General features: G+C 33.4%; 1 protein-coding gene across 1 annotated transcript; it reads left to right on the plus strand.

The window, feature by feature from the left end:
• The first annotated feature begins 10908 nt into the window (after positions 1-10908).
• Positions 10909-19324, plus strand: LOC108488648 (L-ascorbate oxidase homolog). The gene is made up of 9 exons (XM_017792940.2): positions 10909-11349; positions 11452-11608; positions 11721-11830; positions 12027-12297; positions 12698-12794; positions 17676-18021; positions 18110-18475; positions 18557-18635; positions 18897-19324. The coding sequence occupies exons 1-9, from the start codon at positions 11333-11335 to the stop codon at positions 19098-19100; spliced, it is 1647 nt and encodes a 548-aa protein (XP_017648429.2). The 5' UTR covers positions 10909-11332; the 3' UTR covers positions 19101-19324.
• Positions 19325-20892: the final 1568 nt, after the last annotated feature.

The raw sequence follows: 20892 nt of genomic DNA on the forward strand, positions 1-20892 counted from the left end.
AATTAAACTGTGAAATTACTGAATAATGTTACGTATATTGCATTGAACTGTAAAATTTCTAATGAAGTGAATTATTGTATTATTGTGAAAATTGATCAAAATAATAAATTATAATTAATATTGAATCGAAATGGAAATTATCTTTGAAAAATGATTTAAATACCCTATTAACTAGTCGGGCTAGTCGGATATAGTTGGCATGCCATAGGATATAGAAGATACGGGTTTTTGCCGCTTCTTGATCGAGCACTTATGTGCCGACTCATCGTTATTGTTATTTATTCTTATTCGATTCGACACTTTGTGTGTCGAATCGTTATCATATCTTGTTACAAATTCACACTTTGTGTGTTGAATCTTTATCTTTATCGCCATCGCTACCAAGCTTCGATTCTTGATTAGATATTGTGTACCGTTAAGGCACATTGTGCCGTTCTGGTGTGTTGGTTGGAATCCATGTATCCGCCGAGTCCGAGTCAAGTTAATAGGGACAAATGAAATAAATCTACTGATAAAACTAAATTTGAATGATATGGCATATGTGAAAGTTGAGAATTGAAATAAAGAAATAAGAATGGTATATATATAATTGAATGATAACATGAAAGATTGAATTGTTCATTAAGTGATGATAATTGTTGTAACGCCCCGTACCCGAGACTGTCGCCGGAGTCGAACACGAGGTGTTAACAGACTTAATTCATTACTTAAATACCTCAAACAATTTATTTTTAAAATTTCTAGTCAAGCTAGCAATCTGCGTCACAGTCGCTTAAAAATTCATATCTCGAGTTCCGAAATTTGAAATCCAATTCCGTAAATGTTCCATGAAAATAGACTCATATATCTATTTACTATTTTTTTTTCTAGAATTTTTGGTTGAACCAATTAGTACAGTTTATTAGTTAAAGTCTCCCCTATTTCAGGGTTCGACTGCTCTGACCTCTGTGTATTTCGAATTAGAAATCTCTCTGTATAGAATTTCAATGTCTATGATGTTTGTTTCTCTTAAAACTAGACTCAATAAGGAATCTTTAAATATAAAAGATTACTTCTAATTACTTTTTTACAATTTATGATGAATTTTTAAAGTCAGAATAGGGGATCCAAAAATCACTCTGGCCCTGTTTCACAAAAATTCAAATATCTCATAAAATATAATTTATATACCTGTTTTGTTCAATCCATATGAAAATAGACTCATTAAGCTTAAATTTAACAACTTACTCATCATTTAATTTCATTTCTACTATTTTTAGTGATTTTTCAAATTTACATCACTTCTTTGCTTTGTCGATTCTGTTTATGACAAATTTCACTTTACTAAGGATTTTCATGGACTAAATAGCATTTTAAACATACATAACATCAAATATGACTTAGATTGGTCATTCCAATGGCTAATCATTTACAAACCGGCCATTCCAATGGCTAATCATTTACAAACCCTTTTCTTGCCAAACCATAGCCATATCATAAGATCATTTACACAAAGTGAGTATTTTGCCATACATGCCACATTCAAAACACACAAGCCATTTTACCAATTTAGGCCTTCAGATAGTGTGAACGAGTCTTCGACCTATCTCGATTCTCAAGCCGGCTTGTCAAAACTACAATGAAAGAAAAGGAGGGAGTAAGTACAAATGCTTAGTAAGTTCACATGCAAATAGCAAGTAACATAATCACACAATCCCACATAAAACATCATTTGCATAAACAACACCAAGACATTCATGTTTAATTTGTATTTAATATCTTTCTACGATTTCATCATATCAAGTTTTCAACCTGAGGGTTTAAGCACATACCTATCAAATTTTCTCATTTACCACACTTACCAATATGTCACCTTCGTTTTAGGCCTTCTTCTTATTCACTTAAGATTCACCCGTTGAACACATCGGAATATAATTCAAATACACAGATCTCATGAACATAAGAGCCATACCCGCAGCTAGACAAACTCAATAGCCTGCGGAACTTATGTAGCCAAGCTACCATGTAACCTACCCATAGGTGAACTCGGACTCAACTCAACGAGCTCGGGCGTTGGCATCCATAAGTGAGCCCGGATGCCTAGTTCCATCTCACGAACTCGGACTCAACTCAACAAGTTCAAAACTCAAATATCCTAGGGACATGTCACTTATATTCTGATCTATTCCCAAGGTTCAAATGGGCTTTTTCCTCGATTACACATCTTTTCCGTCTTCCACGGAATATCGAAATCGATACTTCAGTGATAGTTCATACTTATCAAGTAATTCACATAATTACATATTATTCAACAATAACCACAAAACATAACATTTCATGATAATAATAAGCATCATATCATATAAACAACATTAAATTGCTTAAAAATACAATTATGTTACTACATTTACACATGAACTTACCTCGGTACAAAATTATTAGCAATCGAGCCTATTCTTCGTAAACTTTGTTTTTTCCCTCGATCGCGACTTGAATCTCGTTTCTCTTGATCTATAATGCTAAATTAATCTTATTTAATACATACATTCATCAAAATAGCATTTAATACGAACTTTGAAAAAATTACATTTTTGCCCCTAAACTTTTGCATAATTACACTTTTTCCCCTAGGCTCGGGAATTAAACTTCATCCCTTATTCTTATGTTTTATGACATGCTGATCATTTTTCCCTTCTATGGCAACATCAAATTCACACTCTAACATGTACTTATGACTATTAGGTATTTTTACTGATTAAGCCCTTTTACTCATTTTCGCTTAAAACCGAGTAGTACAAGTTGTCTAACATAATTTAAAACCTCATTTTCTATCATAAAACACCAAAATACACAAATTTCACCTATGGGTATTTTTCCAAATATGAACCCTAGGTTGAATTATTGCTAGCATAAGCTTAATCAAGCTACTGGGATTCAAAAAACGTAAAGAACATTAAAAACGGGGCTTAGAATCACTTACTATGGAGCTTGAAAGGTTGAAACAAACCCTAACTATGGAGAACCCTTGAAATTTCGGCCTAATGAAGAAGATGGACAAAAATTGGCTTTTAATTTTGCTTTTAATTCATTTTAATAACTAAATGACCAAAATGCCCTTACTACTAAACTTTCCAAAAATTCCATCCATGTCTAATTTTTGTCCATAGAGTTATAAATTGGTCAAATTTCTATTTAAGACCTCCTCATTAATATTCCAAGACAATTTTCATACTAAAAACTCCTAGAATGCAAGTTTTGCAAATTATTCGATTTAGTCCCTAATTTCAATTTAAACACTTTAGGCATAGGATTTCATCATGAAACTTTCACACAATCATGCAATCATATCATAAACATCAAAATAATTATAAAATAATTATTTCTATCTTGGATTTGTGGTCACGAAACCACTATTCCGATTAGGCCCTAATTCGGGATATTACAATTGTAATGTAAAAGTATGTGTGCGATTTAATATATTTAATTATAAACTGAATTATAGTGATACCACTGAGTATATGCATACTCAGCGTACGGTTGTTTCTGTGCGTAGGTTGTAGAAGTCAATCTTGAACCAAAGATCCAAAGCCGGACAAACTTCAAAAAAGTTTTTGGTGATGTATATTTTCTTTTGGTAATGTGGCATGTACATAGGATGTGTATAGAGGTTATTATGTTTTGAATATAAATGGTTTAAAATATTAGTATTACAAGTCTAATAATTATAATGAAAAATTTTATCCATTTCAATTTAATTAGTACAATGATAAATTTAAATTGATATTATACTGAGTAAGTTGATTAGAGGTATTTAGAATAGAAAATGAATGTGTGAAATAATTTGGTTGAATTGGTTATGCTTGAAACGTATATGGTTTTAATTGCAGGGGGATTTATGTAAAAATAAGCAGAAATACTGTCGAAATTTATAATAAAAAAAATTTGGAGTTCTTAAACAAGTCTCGTTTCACTTAAATGTATGCTTTAGACTTTGAGAGTTCAATATAGGAATTTAGTAATTAAATTATGCTATGAATGTTATTTTACTTGTAAATTATTCATAAGTTGTCTGATACGTCCGGTAATGCCTCGTAACTCTGTTCCGGCGACGGTTCGGGGTTAGGGGGTGTTACACCGGCCCCCCTAAAATGTAAAATTACATTTTAGGCCCTTAAAATTTTTAAAATTTTAAATTAATAAAGGTAAAATTGCACTTTGGCCCCCTTAAAATTATAAAAATTTGGTTTTATCCTTTTATAAATTATACATATATAAACTATAAAAAATTAAAATTTCATTCGGCCATCCCTAAAAAAATTTTGCTGGCTTCGCCCCTGTTTTAGGATGTTTTCTTGAAGATTTATTAATATTAATGCTATGAGAATTAAGGGAAGCAATGGATTGAGGTTTGAAGAACAAAAAGTGAACGAGAGGAGCTTGGGAAGCAAGGGACGACACAACAATGAAATAGGGAGAAACTATCGTGAAATCAGTTTGAAGAATGAGGGTTTTTGGGTTGATTTTAAAATTTTGGGCAAATTCTTCATAGAAACTCTCTATTTTGACTCTTTTACAAACCAACCCTATTTTCAAAATTAAAGGTATTTAAAACTCATTTTCAAAAATTGACTTAATTTTCTAATAGCCATTGTCAAAAATAGTATCGATTACCAACCTTACGAAATTCCGAGCACATATAAGCTAAAATTCCTAAAGTACCCTCAAAACTTCCAAGCCTAATTTTGGGGTGTTACACTTTCGTGATTCAAGTCAATATAACAAAAAATTAACCAATTACATACTATCAATTCAAGATCAATCTTTAGCTATTACACATAAACTTTCATACTAAAAGCTTCTATTAACATATGAACTATGCATATTACCAATTTGCACACCATTTTATTTGATAATAGCATTTAAACTTATCATATTATAACATTCAACCTTAAGGTTCAAATAACTTCATTTCACTATATTCCAATTTCTCATTTCTTCAATTCAACTCATTCTCGAATTTATTTATTCATATTATTTCTGTATCGACCCTCCGGGCTCATATAACCAATTCGCATAGTCATTCACATGCTTGAATCAAATTCTTATTTTTTTTATATGATATTGAATTGTGATGAATGAATGTTCGAGCTAAATATGTGCTGTTCGAGAAAGTATCGACAAATTTCTGACATCCGAAAAGCTCCGTACGAACCATAAGAATAGTTAGGATACATATATCATGACATAGGATTTCTGATATGTGTTATCGTGTAAGACCACGTCTAGGACGTTGGCATCGACTTCTGCTTTTTGCGTGTAAGACCACGTCTGGGACATTGGCATCATATCTGATTTCGTGTAAGACCCTGTCTGGGATAGTGGCATCGATGTTTGATTACATGTAAGACCACGTCTGGGACGTTGGCATTGTATATGCTTTCCGAGCTATCCATGTATCCATATGTTTCCGAACGGTTCAAATGGGCATTCCTAGAAAATGAATGAATAAGTAAATATATATATATATGATTCAGGTACGTTCGAATTGTGTACTATATTGAAAATGAAAGGTAAGTATATGAATATGAGGTTTGTGTTGGTATTTGGCTCCAAGTGCAAGTAAATTGATGATGTTTATATGCTTTAAATGATAAGTTTAATTGTATATGGCTTACTAAGCTTTTGAAAGCTTACTTTGTATGTGTTTGCATTGTTTTATAAATATCAAAGCTACTGTAAGCTCGGGGATCGTTGAGGATCGTCACCACACTATCGAACCTTATTTTGGTACTTTGAAAATGTATATATTAGAGTATGGCTTGTATAGGCTAGAAGTGTTTAGATTATGTTTTGTGATTGTATATATATTTAGCCATGTGATATGGCTTGGTATGGACGTGATTATGATATGGTTTTGGTATATGAATTATGAGGCAATATGATATATTTGGTATGTTTATGTATAAATATAAGAAATGGTAAGATTGGTAAACTTTTGGCATGTGTTAGCTATAGTAATTCATAAGTTTTGATCATGAAATTGAAACATATGTTTGGTATGATTTTATTTTAGATTTCTTATGATTTGGTTGATGTATTGAGATAGAAATTTGATTGGCAATGTTATGTCATGAATGGCTTATATTTTAGTTGTGAATTGGTCATAAAATGTTGTGCAAATATATTTGGTTTGGCGCTTGTAGGTTTGACCCAATTGGGGTGGCAAGTTGGCTATTCAAATGGCCTATTTTTGTCCACACGGGTAGAGACACGGGCGTGTGTTTCAGCAGTGTGTGACACACGGCTATGTAGCACGGACGTGTGTCCCCTGGGGTACCCTACAATTGTAAATCAGGTTCGAGCACGGCCAAGGCACACGGGCGTGTGGCTAACCGTGTAGCCTAAGTCAGATTCGACCAAGTCCAAAGCACACGGGCGTGTCTTGTGGCCGTGTGAACAAGTCAGTATGTATGCCCTGTTTTGACACGGCCTAGACACATGGGCGTGTCCAATGCCGTGTAAGGCACACAGCCTGATTACACGGGCGTGTGACCTGTACTTGTTTAAAAAAATGTCTAAGTTTTGAGAAAATTTTGTATGTCTTCGGTTTAGTCCCGACTCTTTTCTGACGCATGTTTTAGGTCTTGAAGACCTATATAAGGGACTCTATATTGATGTTGATCTCTGATGCTTTGATGTTATGAAATGAAATTAAATGTTCTGATTTGTCTGGTAATGCCTTTAACCCTAGTCCGGCGACGGATACGGGTTAGGGATGTTACACTCTAGCTGCGACAAACATCTCTCCAAGTTTAACCAACCCATCCGTATACAAATAGGCCCAACCTTCCGAAGACACTAGAACTAACTCTGATCTTAAAAATTTAGAGCATTGCGAAACTGATGCCGAAATATACTGCTTTGCCCAACATAATGATGTTTTGATTACCTCAACAATACGCCACGAAAGACCTTGAAAAATGTGAAGGTTCCGGATCTTTCAAATACGAGTGTCAAGTTTTAATGTTAATTTGTGTCACAATATTTATACCCGAATACAATCGAAGTAATTATTATATAATGATTAACTAATCTTGATATTAACATATGATAGTCAAAATTAATTCAAATCAAATCAATATATTTGTATTTAATGATAACCTTTGAACTTTTAAATTGTATTTAATGTATAATGATACTTGACATCCGTGGTATCGAGTTGCTTATAATATGTAATTTATCTAAAATTAATTTTTATCATTCAAAGTTAAACTCTAATAAATACAAAAGGAATTCAACATTGGTGGTTGTCGAGTTCCTGTTTAATTATTATTTTAATCATTTCCCAAATCTAACTCTAATAAATGTGTTCAATGAAGTCAACACTCATCATTGTCGAGTTTAATACATTTTCAATTTTCATCTTTTTCGTAAATCTAAACTTAGTAAATGTATTCTATTGAACTTGAAACCCATGAGTGTCTAATTTATATTTATTTAAATTTTCATCATTTATCATAAATCTATCCTTAATAAATGTCTTTTATGAAGCTTAGCACCTGTAGATGTCAAGTTAAGTTATAATTTATATTCAACTATTTACTTAAAGCTAACTCTTATAAATGAATGATGTAGCCCACATTAATTTTTTTAGATTTTTTGGGTAAACTATCAAAATAGTCACTTTTGTTTGCCTTTGGTTACATTTTAGTCACTTATGTTTGAAATGTTACATTTTAGTTACTTACATTATCGTTTTGTTACGAAATGGTTACTCTGCCGTTAACATTTGTTACCTCCCAAACAACAGTCCAACATGATAATTAAAATGGGTTTTAAATGCCAATGTGAATGTCTAGTTAAGTAAATTAATTGAATTTTCTAAACTAATTGTATCTGATACTTCCATTTTCCTTCAAACCTTTTTTCCTTGTTTGCGGGTTGTTTAACGATTACTATTTCGATCATCCACCAGTGTTTATTGTCTCGATAGACTATCTTATGCTGCTACAGCTAAGCTATGATCTTACGTCATATAATCACACATTTGTGGTCCTGATGGACTCCATTTGATGTCCTAGTCGAACTATGGTCTTACCTCTCCAAGCCTCGTGTTTTTCGTCTCGACAGATTACCCCATGTTTAACGTCCCGTCGGGCTATCCTATGTTTAACATCTTGTTGGACTATCCCATGTTTAACTTCCTACTAAACTATCTATGATGTCATAGCGTCTTTCAGCTATAGTCTTACTCATTTGACTGTCAAATCATCTCTTAATTCCATAGCATCTTTCAACCCTGGTCTTACACATTGTGACCCCGTGTTTATCGTCCTGGTGGACTACCTAGGTAGGCATAGTCCAAATATGGTCTTACACCTCATATTCCCTGTGTTTATTGTCCCGACGGGCTTTCGTAGGATGTCACAGCGTCTTTCAACTATGGTCTTAATCTTGTTTACCATGATATCATGGCGTCTTCCAGTTATGATCGTACTCATTTATATCATGATACCATAACATCTTTCAGCTATGGTCTTACTCATCATTAGTGTTATGCCATGGCATCTTTCAGCCATGGTTTTACTCATCTTTAGACGTATAGCCTCTGATCAGTCTCATGGCCTAGCCATGATCTTACATTCACTTTTCATATCATATCCCATCTATTCCTCCATTCACCAACCTATACCTTGATGCTCGAACACCGTAGTGTCCCCTCTGCAAGGCCCTGAGCTTCGCACATTATGGTTTGCACTTCGCAATACCGTGTGGCGATATCTAATAGAATTACTCTCTTTTTCCCTTTCCTAACTTCATCTAACCCATCATTGATCCCCTTTCATGATTTTCTTTTATCATGTATTCAAACTAAAATGGCAGACACTTTTAAACTTATGAAAGCATGTGTCATGCATTTGCAGTTCTGGGTTTGAGTACAGAAACTTACTTGATGCCTAGAGATGACAGAGTTAAAGAAGCTGATTGTAAGCAAGAGAAAGTTGTTTGAAGAGTAAGCATTATACTGATCATTTAGATTTACATGAAATCCACAAACAAAATGATTTTCCCATTGACGTTTTTGAGTTTCTAAATTTGTAGAGAGAGGCTTCAATTCACGAAATTCATTGATAATTCCTCTATAACCAACAAAAACTTCAGTAAAGGATTTTTCACTTTGTTTATTATTAATAAGTTGTTGAAAGAAAGAGAAAATATGAGAATTATTACCATCATTAAAGAACATTTCTTTAATAGAGTCTTACATCTTCTTAGGAATTGAGGTAGCAATCTCAGGTTCCAATGAATTCAACAACCAAGTTTTCGTTGCACAATTAGATTGACACTAGGCTACATATTTAGGATCCTGAATGTTTGTCATTATTTGAACTAGATGATGATCACAACCTTGAGAACCAAGGAAGGTACGAAAAGCTTGAGACTAAAGTGCATAATTTCAACCATTAAATTTTATGGTAGTTCTAATAGAAACACGCAAATCAGAGTTAGACATGTTGTCTATTATCTTGAATTACAGATTTTAGCATATAAAAAAAAGATACACAACCTCAAACACAAATATACAATAAATCAATCACACAAGAGGGGATTGATTAACCCTAACAAAGAAAAAGAAAAGATATCTTTAATGATGGAATAAACCTGCTCTTATACCATGTAAACATGTAGAATTGCAAGGAAAAGAATATTATATCATTTTATATGATAGTATCATTTTTATATACATTATACAAGAGTCCTAATACGAAAGTCTGCTATACAAGTAATATGGAACACAACTACAAGTTAGCCTATGAGTTAGGCACAAACCTTACAATCCTAATTTAGGTACATACTAGATATAGAAAGACAACTAACAACATTTTTACATTTTTACCCTTTTAATTGTTATATATACAATGATAAAATGGTAATTTCATCTAGTAGAGTGGGTCAGGGTGGGGCAAGCAATTACCATAATCACTCTATACCCACTATCGAAAAGGAAAAAATCACCCAACATCCACTTTTCAAAAGGAAAAATCCACTCCAAATATTCAAAATTCATCATGCGGTTTGAGTTTTGCCATCTTTAGACATAATAGGTTATCCAAAGTTATAAAAAGGAGTACAGAGGGTAGGGTTTTTAATTTTATTTAATAATATTATAATTAATATAAATTTTAATATTTTAAAATATATACATATTTTATATATTCCTTTTGAATATTATAAAATTAATAAAAAAATGAGAATATTTATAAATTTTTAAAATTATAAAAATAATAATATAATATATAAAATTAAAACGTCAATGTAATTTAGCCTTTGAAAAAAAAGGTTAACTTAAAAAGAGTGTTTTAATTATGATGGTTTAGTTAAAAAAGGAAGAAAAGGAAAAAGGTGTAATCAATGGCGAGATTACAGGAAAGAAATTTGTTTTTAGAAGAATGATGAAATGAAAGCAATTATTATAAACATGGGGACGTGCAATGTGCAGAGCATCAAACAATCTTACGCCTCTAGGCTTGACGGGAGTCTCTAAGCAACCAGGTGGCTGGTTTTAATAATTTACTAAATATTTTTTTAACCTTTTGGATTAAAATCAATATTTTCAAACTATAGTTTTATCACTTATTTTACTTATTAAAATAAGATGTATAACACCGATCTTTTTTCATTTTCTTTTTATTGTTATACATTTTATTTTAATAAAATAAAATAAACCTGTCACACAGGCAGAGCTTTTGTCTGAATGAAGATTTTTCCTTTTTTAAAATTATTTTAATTTAATCCTATTAATTATAAACTTAATTTTGATGGATATTAATTTAAAATTGATTGTTGATAATTATTTGAGATTTTAAATTTTAATATGCTCATAAATGTATGTATCTACTTGTAGCCCTTATTACTCCGGTTTCACATTTAATTGTTTTTATTATAAAAATTCTATTATAGTTACCAAGATAAACATTTCAAACTAATTGAATTATGACGTCAAATTATATTGATCACCTCAATTAAAACCAACCTTTCTAGTCACTTAAGAGAAAAACGAAAAACATGTACTCGTCATTTCTTTTTTGATATTTTTGTTTTTATTTGAAATTACATTGACTGGTTTAAAGAAAAAAAATCTATTAAATACAAATCCATACTCCCGTTATGAAAAAAATTTCGATTTTATAATTCAAAAAAAGGTTACAGGTAGGAGAAATTTACGTTGAAGAAAAACAATAAAAGAAAGGCAGTGGACCAGTATCTGTTGCAGCTTTTTTTTTCTTATAAGAAGTCTGTATTTCTTTCTTTTATATTGTCAATGTTACCTCAGAAGAATAGTTAACTTTCCATGGATTCTGAAATCAGGTAAGTTCATCTTTCAAGGTGGTGAAATGGTGATAACCCAATTCTGCCATGTATGTTTCCTAGTTTACTAATGAACCATTCTTGGTTCAATTGCATTTTCAGGGTGAACAAAGATATGGGAAAAGCAGTAATGCTACAATGGGTTATTGGACTTTTGGCTCTTTTGGGTGTGTCCCAAGTGGATGCTGAAGACCCATATTTTTATTACACTTGGACAGTTACTTATGGCACTCGTTCTATTCTTGGAGTTCCCCAGCAGGTTGGAATAATATGATTTTTATTTTATTGGAAATGTTGAAAATAATGTGCTTTGTTTGATGTGGATTTCATCCGGGGTTGCTGAACAAGTTTTGATTTTTGTTTTTGGAAAGGTTATTCTCATCAATGATCAGTTTCCAGGACCAAAACTTGAAGTGGTGACTAATAACAACATTGTCTTGAATCTCATTAATAAGCTTGACCAGCCTTTCTTGTTGACATGGTGAGTCTCTCTCTCTCTCTCTATATATATACTTGCATATGCCTTGAGTCTCAAACATGGACACTTTCACTTCATTTCGATCTTGCTAAACATATGAAAGAAATTTGACTTCCTTGGACTTCGATTCTGCTACCAAAATTTATAGCACTGTCAAAATGATAATGATTAATGAGGGGCCTGTTTTTAACCATAACAGGAATGGCATTAAGCAACGGAAGAACTCATGGCAGGATGGAGTGTTGGGAACCAATTGCCCTATCCCTCCAAACTCAAACTATACCTACAAGTTCCAGGCCAAGGATCAAATTGGGTCTTATACATATTTCCCTTCAACTCTATTGCATAAAGCTGCTGGAGGATTTGGAGCACTCAATATATACCATAGAAGTGTGATCCCAATCCCTTACGGATACCCTGATGGAGACTTCACTTTACTTATTGGTGACTGGTACAAAACCAGCCATAAGGTTTGTGTTCACCTGCTTGGTTTTTTCTCCCAAAGGTTAAGATTTTCGTTTCAATTTTTTAGTATCTTCGTCTTTCCGCTCCTGATGTTGTTTTTCGATTAGAAACACTAAGTTAGATAACATTTGCAGAGGTATGCAAGTTATTAACTGATCATAGTCATTCTTGCAATGCCAAGTCTTAGAAATACTTTGTATATGAAGAGTATGGTTGGTAAAAGAAAGACTGACGATTGAGATTTTATCACACTTGATGGTTAAGTGTTACAATTAGCAGAGTGCTTTTAAGTACCTAGGGGTGATAATTCAGGAAGACGAGAGATCGGGGATTGAACCGGGTGGTTAAAGTGGAGAAGCATGGTTTGGTTAATTGTCTCAAATATATTTATTTCCTATTTTGCAGACATTGCAGCAATCTTTGGACTCAGGAAAGCCTCTGCCCTTTCCTGATGGAGTCCTTATAAATGGACAGACTCAAAGTACCTTTAGTGGTGAACAAGGTCATCCTCAACTTTAATTCATAGCATTTTTATTCATTCATTCAGCATAATTCTAAATTTGAAGTTTTTTCATTCATTGTTCCTGTTAGAATTAAGTGACCCAAATTCTTATTTAAATAAAATACGATGGAAAATAAAATAAAAGTAAAATCCATATAGAACTAGACTTCTTTTATTTTATTTTAGAATAAGGTTTTAAACCTTATTAAACTCCATCTATTTTATATTGATTAGATAAGGTGTTTCAATCCTACTAGAATATGGCTTTGCAAGCCTATAAATAGACATAGTCTATTCCTCTTGTATTAGAGTAAAAATTTTTCGACATAGTGAATTTTCTTCTCCTCTTGCGTGGTTTTTTTCCGAAAGGGTTTTACACGTAAAATTTATGTGTTCTTTATTTTTATTTATTTTATTCTATTTTATTTTTCACAAATTGGTATCGAGCTTAGGGTTATTCATCTCGATCACGGTAATGGCGTCTTTGAAGTATGAAATTCATTGTTGGATCGCAACACCGATTTGCGTTGTGGCAAATTAAGATGCAAGCGCTTCTTGCACGATGGATCTAGAGGATGCCCCGCTAGGATAGATAAGATGCCTTCGACATTAACAGATGAAGAGAAGAAGCGTAAGGATCGAAAGGCATTAACACAATTACATCTGCATTTGTCCAACGAAATTTTGCGGGATGTGATGAAAGAGAAAACGCATTGCATTATGGAAGAGGCTAGAACAAATATGTATGTCGAAAACTCTAACAAGCAAGTTGCATATGAAGCGGCGTCTTTATACTCATCGTTTGGAGGAAGGTGCGTCAGACACGAACACTTAATGTTGTTTAAAGAAATTCTCTCAAACTTGGAGGCCATGGAGGTTCAAGATGATAAGGAAGATCTAGGGTTGATTCTACTTTGTTCGTTGCCCCGTCTTATTCAACCTTTAGAGACACGATTTTATATAGCCGCGAGTCTCTCACGCTTGATGAGGTTTATGATTCTTTAACCTCGTATGATAAGATGAAGCATCTTGTGGTTAAACCCAACTCTCAGGGAGAGGGTCTCATTGTTCGTGGGAGACAAGACCGGAATGTTGATGATGATCGTGGTAGAACACAGGAACGGAATCCTCGTGGTAAATCTAAGGGTAGATCGAAATCTTCAAACAGAGGTAAAACTTGCAACTTCTGCAAGAAGAAAGGGCACATTAAATCTGAGTGCTATAAGCTACAAAATAAGATTAAAAGGGAGGCTGCGAATCAAAAGGGAAAACAGCCAGAAAATTCCGGTGAAGCTGATGTTGTAGAAGACTACAGCGATGGTGAACTTCTAGTTGCTTCTGTCAATGATTCTAAAGTAAGCGAGGAGTGGATACTTGATTCAGGCTGCACCTTCCACATGAGTCCCAATCGGGATTGGTTTACAACTTATGAAACAGTATCTGAAGGTGTTGTTTTGATGGGAAATAATGCTTCATGTAAAATCGCAAGTGTTGGAACAATTAAAGTTAAGATGTTTGATGGAGTTGTCAGAACACTTAGTGACGTGCGGCATGTTCCAGAATTGAAAAGAAATTTAATTTCGTTGAGTACTCTTGATTCAAAAGGGCAGATACACAATGAAAGTGGGGTTTTAAAGATTTCAAAGGGTCCTTGTTGTGATGAAAGGGCAAAGAAAGATTGCCAAGTTATATGTTTCTGAGGTTCTCATCATATCGGTGATGCAATTGTCGCTTCCTCTTCCTTGTCGATGATGATATTACTAAACTTTGGCATATCGCCTAGGGCATATGAGTGAGAATGGCATGGCGAATTAAGCAAAAGAGGACTTCTTAATGGGCAAGGAATTTGCAAACCTGAATTTCGTGAGCACTGTGTTTTGGGAAGCAAAGAGAGTTCGATTCACTAGAGGAATCCATAACACGAAGGAAACGTTGGAGTATATCCATTCGATCGTGGGGCCGTCCGAGTGCCTTCGAGAGGTGGAGCTAATTATATGCTAACCTTTATTGATGATTTTTCCGAAAAAGTTTGGGCGTTCTTCCCAAGCGAAAGCGATGTGTTTTCCACATTTAAGTCTTGGAAAATTATGATTGAAAAAGCAGACGGAAAAGCAGATAAAATACCTCCGCATGCAGACAATGGCTTAGAGTTCGCTCGATGAGTTTAATAGATTGTGCAAGTCGGAAGGATCATGAGACACTTGACGGTTCGTCATACTCCACAAAAAAAGCGGCGTTGCGAGCGAATGAACGAACGATCATGGAGAAGGTTCGATGTATGTTGTCAAATGCCAACTTACAAGTCATTTTGGGCGAAGCGACTCTCATCGCATGTTTTTGATCAACCGATCTCCATCCGTTGCCATTGAGAAAAGACTCCACAAGAGGTATGGTCCGTAATCCCGCTAATTATTCGATTTAAAGATTTTTGGGTGTCTGCGTATGCTCATGTTGATAATGGAAAATTGGAACCGAGATCCATTAAATGCGTTTTCTTGGTTATAAAGCTGGTGTAAAAGGCTATAAGTTATGGTGTCCTGAAAATAGAAAAGTTGTGATTAGCAGAGATGTTGTTTTGATGAAACCGCTATGCTACCTAACTTATCTCTTAAAGACTCTTCCAATAAAGAAAACCAAAACCGGTGGAGCATCGATTAATACGAATCAACTCCTCAAGCCAAGACAAAATTGAGAATAGAGTTGCTTCTTCACCGCAATACTCTATCGCCAAAAACAGGACAAGAAGAGAAATTAAACCTCCAAAGAAGTATGCCGAGGTTGATCTAGTTGCTTATGCTTTAAATGTGGCTGAAGATATAGATGCGAATCAAGAGCCATTTAATTATTCGAGGCGATTAGTGTGAAGACTCGAAAAGTGGATGTTTGCTATGCAAGAGGAGATGGAATCACTCCACAAAAACAGAACATGGGATCTTGTAAAACTTCCTAAAGGTAAAAAGGTCATTCGTTGTAAATGGGTGTTTAAAAGAAAGAATGGACTCGGGAGTTGAAGAACCCAGATATAAAGCAAGGCTTGTTGCAAAGGGTTACATCAAATTCCGAGTGGACTTCATGATGTGTTCTCTCCAGGTTGTTAAGCATAGTTCGATTCGAGCTTTGCTTGGTATTGTGGCCATGCATGATTTGGAGCTTGAGCGGTTAGATGTAAAACGCATTTTGCATGGAGAACTTGAGGAAGATATTTACATGCAACAACCAGAGGGTTTTATAGTCTCAGAAAAAGAGGACTATGTTTGCTTGCTGAAAAAGTCCCTTTACGGTTTGAAACAGTCACCAAGATAGTGGTACAAGAGGTTTGATTCCTTTATGACTTCTCATGATTTCAAAAGAAGTAGTTTTGACAGTTGTGTCTACTTTAAGAAAAACAGTGATGGTTCTTTTGTGTATCTACTTCTTTATGTTGATGACATGTTGATAGCGAAGAAAAGATAAAGAGAGATAAGAAAGGTTAAAGCCCAACTAAGTGAAGAATTTGAGATGAAAGATTTAGAACCAGCAAAGAAGATACTTGGTATGGAGATTCTCGAGATAGAAAAGTAAGTAAATTGTACCTAAGTCGGAAGGGTACATTGAGAAAGTTCTTTGCGTTTCAATATGCAGAGTGCTAAGCTGTTAGTACTCCTTTAGCGATATTTCAGACTTTCATCGGCCTTATCTCCTCAATCGATAATGAGATTGAGTACATGTCACATGTTCCATACTCTAGTGCGAGAGGATCTCTCATGTATGCTATGGTTTGTTCACGTCCAGATTTATCATATGCGATCGGTCGCTTAGCGATACATGGCGAATCTGGTAAAGAACACCGGAAAGCGATTCGATGGATTTTAAGATACTTACGAGGCACTACTAATGTTTGCTTACAGTTTGGAAGAACTAAAGATGGAGTTATAGGGTATGTTGATGCTGATTTTGCTGGAGACCTTGATAGAAGAAGATCTCTCACAAAGTTACGTCTTTACAATCGGAGGTTGTGCAATTAGTTGGAAAGCCACTTTGCAAACTACGATCGCTTTGTCTACCAATCAAGTGAGTACATGGCAATTACTGAGGCTTGTAAAGAAGCTATTTGGTTGAAGGGACTATTTAGTGAACTCAATGAAGACCTTCAAATCAGCACAGTATTTTGTGACAGTCAGAGTGCCATCTTTCTTACAAAAGATCAAATGTTTCATGAGAGAACAAAACACATTGATATTCGGTATCATTTTGTTCGTGATATTATTGCTCGTGGTGATATTGTTGTGAGCAAAATTAGCACTCATGAAAATCCTGCAGATATGATGACTAAGTCACTTCCTATAACCAAGTTTGAGCATTGCTTAGACTTGGTTGGTGTTCATTGTTGAAGTTAAACCCTTAAGGGGTTTTTTGGAAGAGGTGAAGAACTTGTTTATTGAAAGTTCGCGATGAAGAACTTGTTCATTGAGAATTTGTGTCAAGGTGGAGATTGTTAGAATTAAGTGACCCAAATTCTTATTTAAATAAAATACGATGGAAAATAAAATAAAAGTAAAATCCATATAGAACTAGACTTCTTTTATTTTATTTTAGAATAAGGTTTTTAAACCTTATTAAACTCCATCTATTTTATATTGATTAGGATAAGGTGTTTCAATCCTACTAGAATATGGCTTTGCAAGCCTATAAATAGACATAGTCTATTCCTCTTGTATTAGAGTAAAAATTTTTCGACATAGTGAATTTTCTTCTCCTCTGCCCGTGGTTTTTTTCCCGAAAGGGTTTCCACGTAAAATTTATGTGTTCTTTATTTTTATTTATTTTATTCTATTTTATTTTTCACAGTTCCAAAAGGACATCATGTGATTACTTAATTAAGTTTTATTTGTGGTGTTTCAGGCAAAACATACATGTTTAGGATCTCAAATGTCGGATTATCCACCTCATTCAACTTCAGGATTCAGGGTCATACAATGAAGTTAGTTGAGGTTGAAGGATCTCATGTGGTTCAGAACTTATATGATTCTCTTGATGTTCATGTCGGCCAATCTTTAGCTGTCTTAGTAACGTTGAATCAGCCACCAAAGGATTACTACATTGCTGCATCAACAAGATTTTCGAGGACCGTTCTCACTGCAACTGCAATGTTGCACTACGCAAACTCACAAACTCCGGTTTCTGGACCCCTGCCTGCAGCTCCTGCATTCCAATTTCATTGGTCAATGCAGCAGGCAAGGACATATAGGTACTTGTGATTGATGAATACTTGGTTCATGTGTTCAATTTAGCATAAATATAACGTATTTAAGTCGTTTTCCTTCGTTTTCTTGAAGGTGGAATTTGACATCTAATGCAGCCAGGCCTAATCCCCAGGGTTCATTCCATTATGGGAAGATAACAACAACCAAGACCATTGTTTTGGCCAACTCGGCATCTTTTATAAATGGAAAGCTGCGTTACACCGTGAATGGTGTCTCCTATGTGAATTCGGATACCCCTCCGAAACTTGCGGATTATTTTAACATTCCTGGTGTTTTCACCATGGATTCCATCCAAGGCCTTCCTTCAGGTGGTGCCGCAACTGTAGCTACCTCCGTTATGCCAGCTTCTCTCCATGATTTTCTTGAAGTCGTCTTTCAGAACAACGAAAACACCCTGCAATCCTGGCATCTTGATGGTTATGATTTTTGGGTTGTTGGGTGAGTCACAATGCCCTGTTTTTTTTTTTTTTTTTTAAAAAAAGAAATCTGTTCTTATCGTTTCTGTTACATTATATACAGTTTCGGCTCCGGACGGTGGAATCCACATAAACGAAAAACTTACAATCTAGTCGATGCTCTTACGAGACACACTACCCAGGTAAGCCAGATCATGTCTTTGTTCAGGATCAAGTCCGGATAAGATAATTGTTTGGGAGCTTATACCTCATATACTAATTATAACTATGAGGATATGTTCTTCCATATATATTGAAAAACTTGAACAAAATGAGTTAACCATGTTCGATATACTCGTATACAATAGTCACTCTGAAATCCGAATACTATAGCCGGTATTTTAGGGGTTTCCATATATATTGAATTTTTTTTTGTGCTACTGGTGTTTTCTTTTCCCTGCCAGGTTTATCCAAATTCTTGGACAGCCGTATTGATCTCCATGGACAACCAAGGTATGTGGAACCTGAGGTCTGCAGCATGGGGAAGACAATATCTTGGGCAACAATTTTACTTGAGAGTCTTTGATCCTGTTCGAAGTCTCACCAACGAATACGGTATTCCCTCTAATGTCTTACTTTGCGGCAAAGCTGTTGGGTTTCACCCTTAGTATGGGTTAAATCCATGGACGTATCGGTTCCAGTTCACGAGCGTTTGGTTGCCGAGAAACTAGAGGAGAAAAAATAGTGGATTGAAATGTTGTTTTTTACTTTTGCATTTGTGTATGTTAGAAAACATCAGATTATATATCTATTCCGTTTGTTTTCTGTATTAGCTGCAAGGGCTTGAAAGAAATATCAAATCATGGTATCAAGAATATATCTATAGTTAAAATATGGATCTCAAAGTAGCAAAATTTACCTTTTCTTTGGATGCGTCAGCTTTGAACAGGTCAAATTAAAGAATGCTACGCAGAAATTACGAGAGGAGAGTTGGAAGCTCCTGTGGTGTAGTCACCGGCTAGTCATTACCGCTACCCAATCTACCTTTTCTTAATACTTCCATACTCTTTTTAATTAACTAAAAAATAAAACAATCCCAATATTTTAGTTTTAAAAAATGCTGTTAATATTTCAATTCTAATTTTATTTTATACTCAACCATGATTTAAAAAATATATATCTAACTCTTTTTTTCAAAGGAATTAACTTAAGATCTGTTTAACGGCACAATGTAATTACAACCTCTTGTAATTACAAAAAAAAATGTAATTCTCTAAATGTTCATAACCTATATCATATGTCATGTTTGATAGTACAAATTGTAATTACACAATTATATAATTTATATTTTTAAAAAGTATCAATTAATATAAAAATTATTGGAATGATAAATATAATTTCTAAACAAGTAACAAAAATTAAAATAAAATCAACATATGTATTCATTAGTCTAAAAAGTTGTTGATAATACAATTACTAATAAATAAAAATAAAAAAATACACACCATATGTAGTTTTATCTAATTATTTTAGGGCATATTTGTTTAGTTACTTTCTCTGTAACATTTAACATTTGCTCTTTATTATTATATGTTGGTTCTGAACAAAGTTCGTCATCTGAATTTAAATATATATCATTTAAATTATCAATATCTTCTTTCAGTATGGATCATCTCAATTCTACCTATAATTCAAGTTATGAAATATGCAACACCTATCGTGTTTTTTTTTATGCTACAAAAAAGTGGTGATGTTAATATAAATTTTTTAGAATTAAAAATGTCTTCTCAACCATAGTTTGAAGTCTTGAATACCTCAAATTATAAAGTTTGCAAGCTATTCATGGTACTTGTGTTTGGCACCATTCTCTTAAACAATATCATACCTCACGATATGTTGCAAGAAAACCGTTTGTATTTACATAATTAGTATCAACCTTATAATATTTGGATTCACAATACAAATAGTGTATAGCTTTAATTATAGAAACTTATATAAATTTAATTTGGAGAAAGATTTTATATTAGTTTATATCCCTTTTATAATACACAAACTAAATAAAAATAACATAAAATTTATAATATATAATATATAACCTTTATAAAAAAAGGTTCTATAAAACACTTCTTATAAATAATATAATTTTTATCATAACTTTAATAAGTTATTTTTTATAAATAAATTATGATAAAAAATATAACATTTTTTATGAATAACTATATTATTTTTATAATATATAGCATTAACACATAAATAAGTTACATTCATAATTTTTATATAAATAAGTTACATTCATAATTTTTATATAAATTTTTATAAATAAATATATTATAACACTTTTGTAAATTAATTTTTATAATAAAATATTCATGTTTATAATATAATATTTATAACTTTTATAAAAATAAAATATATATTTTTTAAATCAACTTTGAGTGCAATTAGCTATATAATTACTTC

This window comes from Gossypium arboreum, chromosome 10 (assembly GCF_025698485.1).
Source record: "Gossypium arboreum isolate Shixiya-1 chromosome 10, ASM2569848v2, whole genome shotgun sequence".
Classification (NCBI taxonomy): Eukaryota; Viridiplantae; Streptophyta; class Magnoliopsida; order Malvales; family Malvaceae; genus Gossypium; species Gossypium arboreum.